This window comes from Sinocyclocheilus grahami, unplaced genomic scaffold, assembly GCF_001515645.1.
Source record: "Sinocyclocheilus grahami isolate Dianchi unplaced genomic scaffold, SAMN03320097.WGS_v1.1 scaffold302.1, whole genome shotgun sequence".
Lineage (NCBI taxonomy): Eukaryota > Metazoa > Chordata > Actinopteri > Cypriniformes > Cyprinidae > Sinocyclocheilus > Sinocyclocheilus grahami.
Window position 1 is genome coordinate 2,106,434 of NW_015505481.1, and position 5,138 is coordinate 2,111,571.

The 5,138-nt window shown below is 36.2% G+C and overlaps 1 protein-coding gene across 1 annotated transcript; it reads left to right on the forward strand.

Moving 5' to 3' along the window:
* Positions 1-263: 263 nt before the first annotated feature.
* Positions 264-4,031, forward strand: LOC107601301 (Golgi SNAP receptor complex member 2-like; the record flags this gene model as incomplete). Its single annotated transcript, XM_016293448.1, has 4 exons — positions 264-382; positions 1,838-1,970; positions 2,109-2,249; positions 3,045-4,031. Coding segments are annotated over 4 exons (555 nt in total), but the record flags the coding sequence as incomplete, so codon positions are not given.
* Between the last annotated feature and the right edge of the window lie 1,107 nt (positions 4,032-5,138).

The window sequence follows — 5,138 nt, forward strand, 5'->3', positions numbered from 1 at the left end:
TAATGATTTCTGAAGGATCACGTGACACTGCATCACAGGAATAAATTAGATTTTAAAATCTATCAAAATAGAAAACTGTCATTTTAAAATGCTGTAATAAATCGCAATAACAAAATGCAGCCTTGTTGAGCCTAAGAGATTTCTTTCAAAACCATTAATAAATCTTACAGACCCCAAACTTGAATTTTAGTTTGTATTTAGTATTTTGTGATGTACTTGATATATGATTCTTATCTGTGTACTTATGTTTCTGATTCTTGTGTTTTCCCGCAGTACTTGAAAATGAACTTCAAGCAAGAATTGATCAAATCTTTAATCAGCTGGAGCGACTTGAGATACTAGCCAGTAAAGAGCCACCAAACCGCCGGCAAAATGCCAAACTGTGAGTGCATCAGTAGAAATATCCACTAGTGTCTTGATCCGAGGTTGTTTTTTAGGAGGATAGGCAACTAGAGCAAAATATCTTTCCTGTCAGAAGATCTGTAATCTGTAATCATTAACCAGAGTAAGTGGAAGCTGGAATATAGTATTGCTGGATAGATGGCTACCTAAAGGTTGTAGTTTCAAAGATCAGGGGATTCATGAGCTTCTGCAATCGTCTCCACCATGACATAACCCATAAGAACTTGAGTTGCTCTGTCCTTGTAGTAAATACATAATGTAAGTTGTTTTGAATGACAGCCTCTGCCAAATGAAGAATAATGCGATGTGATGTGAGGTTTGTGTTGTATGCGCCCCGTGGCAGAGGGATCCAGTGAAAACATTCCGTCTGCAGTCACGTCATCACCAACATTCCTGCCGTGTGTGGCAAAGCCTGGCTAAAGCACTGCACAAACACACCTGAGGCCAACACACCTGTTACACTCACTCACAAAACAACGAATATCGTGAGGAACAGACTCTTCTTGAAGTGTATGTGTGTGGATGATCTCAAACACGCTATACAGAAACACCAGTCTAACAATGTGAATTCTAGTTTTAACAGAGAAAGCTTTGAACACTTTTGTCATTTAATTGATAGTTATATATCTTTATCTGTTCCAATACCGTACATGTATTTATGTATTTAGTCAAAACAGCTCAGCAATAAGGATTTCGTCTGCTGACCCAGTCAACCCATTAGTTCAAATTTGTACTTGTACTTGAGAATATTTTCATTGACCCTACAACGGAATTTTGCATTTTTGCTTTTTTTTTTTTTATTTAAAAAAACAATTATAATAATAAATAGCATTTTTACCAATATGATCATTATTTGAATTATTATATAAATAGTAGTTTTTTTTATTTTAAATAGCATTTATATATTTTAAACCATTTTGAATAAAAAATAAATTAGATTTCTAGTAATGCTATTATTAGAACTATTATATATAATAATTGCAACATATTTTACAATAAATTTCAAAAATAAACGTTACATTCATCAGTGTGATCATTATTAAAGTATTATATATGATCATTTTAATGAGTTTTAAAAATCAAATTTTATTTTTAGTGATGTGATATTAAAAGTATAATAATGATAATGTTTCATCATTTTTCAAAAATAAGTGTAATTTTCATTTTTCATTAATAAATGAATGTGAACATAAAAATAAAATATAAAATAAATCGTTTTTAATTTGCAATAATAGCTGGCCTGAATTTCCAATAACTGACCTGAAATTATTTTACATTAGCCCTAAACGGTATAAATAAAGTGTAAAAAGTTTTTGAATGCAAAACTTCTTTCTATATAAACAAGCAGGAAGTCTTACAACTGTTGCATCACCAAACAAGGCCTGCGGGCTGCTGTGTGCTCTGAAAGACACTCACTGTGTTTTTCTTTTTATAGGCGTGTTGATCAGCTGAAGTATGATGTGCAGCATCTCCAGACAGCCCTGAGGAACTTCCAGCACAGACGTTACGCTCGCGAGGCTCAGGAGAGAGAAAGAGAGGAGCTCTTGAGCCGAAGCTTCACAACAAACGTCAGTAGACCACACACACCTTCTTCTGCGTAGTTTCTGCCAAGACTCTTTCTCCATCACTCACAAGTCTATAAACGTACATCACACTACAAAGAAGGCATTTTGATTTCGACAGTGCTGTGTGCTTTTTATGTGTAGGATGCAGACACCTCCATCCCTATTGATGAAACCCTGCAGTTTAATAGCAGTCTACAAAACGCTCACAGAGGAATGGACGACCTGCTGGGCTCCGGCTCCAGCATCCTTAACGGCCTGAGAGACCAGAGGAGCACGCTTAAGGTGTGTGACGCACACAACACAGGGCGGATTCAACTCTAGACCAGGAAGGGGAATTTTTTCCCGTTCTCTTATCAGGGTGTTTCTAATCGTTTCAAATAGTGCTCGACTGATTGTTGATAAAGTGCTGATGGCTGATATAATACAGTTTAATGAAAATGTAGACAGGAATAATTAACACAATACTTAATTTAATCTTGTTTATTTTAACAGTAGGTGTTGGAGTGTTGAGTCAGCGTTATTTTAGTATTATTTATATACTATTATAGTAGTTATTAATATTTGGATTTAGGCTTCATTTTATATGAAGTTTTAGTTTTCCTTATAGTATCTTTGATTTTTCATTATTTAGCTTCTTTTATTTCTGCTTTAGTTTTAGTGATCTTAGTATTTCAACTTATTTTATTTCATTTAATTGCCAAGGCAACATTTCTAATCTTTTCATCAAATATTTATGTTTTATTTCCACTGTTTCAGTTAAGGGAAACATGTCAGTTTTAGCTAACAGTGACACCACTGGTTTGAGGTCATGTATGCACATGTAGACACTGACAGTGTGTTTCCAGGGAGGAGCGTGTGCTCTTCCTGAAGCTCCTTTGATTATCACAGAGCGTGAGAGACCCTCTCCGCCTGTGCTTTTGGGGAAATGGGGGGTGATGTATTGTGTACCTCAGATATTTTACTGAGTGAATGAAAAGTTTATCTGTTGCTCACTGAGAAAACGAAGAGAAAAAAAAATATTTTTGTTTTTTTTAAATCAGAGATTCATAGTAATATTCCACACTTTGTTTTTTTTAGGGTACCCATAAAAAGATGTTGGATGTCGCAAACATGTTGGGTTTGTCGAACACGGTCATGCGTTTCATTGAGAAGCGAGCATCGCAGGACAAGTTCATCATGATGGCTGGAATGCTGGCTACTTGCTTTGTCATGTTCCTGGTGGTGAAATACCTTAGCTGAACTCTCCCGGCTTTAGCTGACCCTGCTGCTCGATCGCGTCAGTGGATCATTCAGGTTTTCATGCCACATGCATCACATCTATGAAAAATGCACAGGTGTGCCGAAAGAAAATCACAGAACTGCCTCTTTGCAGGATGACTGCCGCTCTCAACATCACAAATCTTTTGAGTCTCTAGTCTTACTACTTAAGCTGTATTTTTAAAGACATTGAATCCTTTCGTAACTTTCCTCTCAGTTGATTCTGAAATAAGCAGCAAATTTGTGTGACTGCTCTTTATTTTGGAGTCTAGACTGAACTAAAACCTTTATTCTCGCCGGTATTATAGAAGTATTAGAGCAAATAATAATGAAAGACATTTAGATTTAAAATGCGTAATGGTTAGAGAATTGGTCTGTTATCTGGCTCTTCATTGCCACCTTCTGGACAGCAAACCAAAAATATTTGGTTACTCGGTGCTTAGTTTGTACTGTATTGTTCATAACGCTTCTAACCTGTAAATACAAATTTCTGTGCAATAAACTCAAGTAGCATCTAGCTGCCCTGAAATGTAAAACTCTCCACTTGTTTCATACCGTTAAAGTGTGAGTGTGTACGCCTGGATCTACGCAGGAGCCACAGCCTCCGGCAAACAGGAAATGAGACATCTTATTGGACATCTGCTGCATGGATCTTGACGCTGTATGTGCATATTCACACATGCTCAAGACCCCAGCAGCATAATCCTCAACAATATCCTCCTGCAACAGTCATACATCATTTCTGTCTTTGCCACTGTCATGAAATTCAAGTGTTGACCAAGAGGATAAAATACTATTACTATTGAACACAATGTGAAAGTTAACAAAGAGTCACCTGCTGTTCTTTTTCACTGTAGTCAATGTCACAGAGACCCAGTGAGTAGATGTAACAAATTTATGCAGCCATTAATACTTCTATTGACCAAACACTGATTTTAAGGTCTTAAAAACTCACCTCTAATCTGTACGCCGAGGTAATTGAAAGCTCTTGATACTTAACATAGAATATTGTAAAAATGTTGCAATAAAGTATCCTTAAGAGCTAAGGCAATTGATTCTACTCCAATGGTGCCATCTAGTGTTAACAGCCATGACTGCTGTAAAATTTGGGTGAAAAATTAGCCTACCTTGCCAAAGCCTAAACATTACACGTACACGAATACACCTACAATAAAGATAACTGTTACAAGTTCAAGTTACTTTATATGGTTTAAAAGAATAGATTTCGTAACAAAACAAGTGCTGGATGGCCTCGTTCCACAGTGAAGTAAATCCTAAAAGGTGCTCTTTGTGTGGTTTTCGATCATCGTATGTACAGAAATAGTTCAAGTAATTCTGGCTCAACATTTGAAATGCTTTTGATTGTTAAAAAGTTAAAAAATCAGTACCTGCACACAGACTCGGTCAACACAACCTTCCTTGGTGTGTCAGGGTCAGGATACATATAGGTTGCTTTTATTGTCATTTGACTGGCAAAACAAACTATTTTTGTATGTTACTTACTACGTCTACCAGAGCTTATTTTATTTGTCCAATGAAATCAAATTCAGGCACAGATGTCTCACAGATGGCATGTCCTTTTCTGATGGCTTGCAGCTGGGTTTGCACTTCCTGGGGTTCACCACTTCCTAAGCAGTGAGGGGCAGGTCATGGTGGTTTGCAAAATAAATAGCCCGTCATTAAAGAGTGAAATATTATTTAGTCTGTATTTCTATATCTACCTGGTTTTATTGCAAATATCTTGTGGTGCTGATGTTCAAATGGCTTTTTTGGAATGTTAGTGCAAGTTAACCTGAAATCTTAATAGAAAAATTATGCAGCTGTACTATGCAACCATAAAGGGTGGTTTGCTGCAGGAACATTTTCATACTACGAAAAAGGTTTATAACATATATATATATATATATATATATA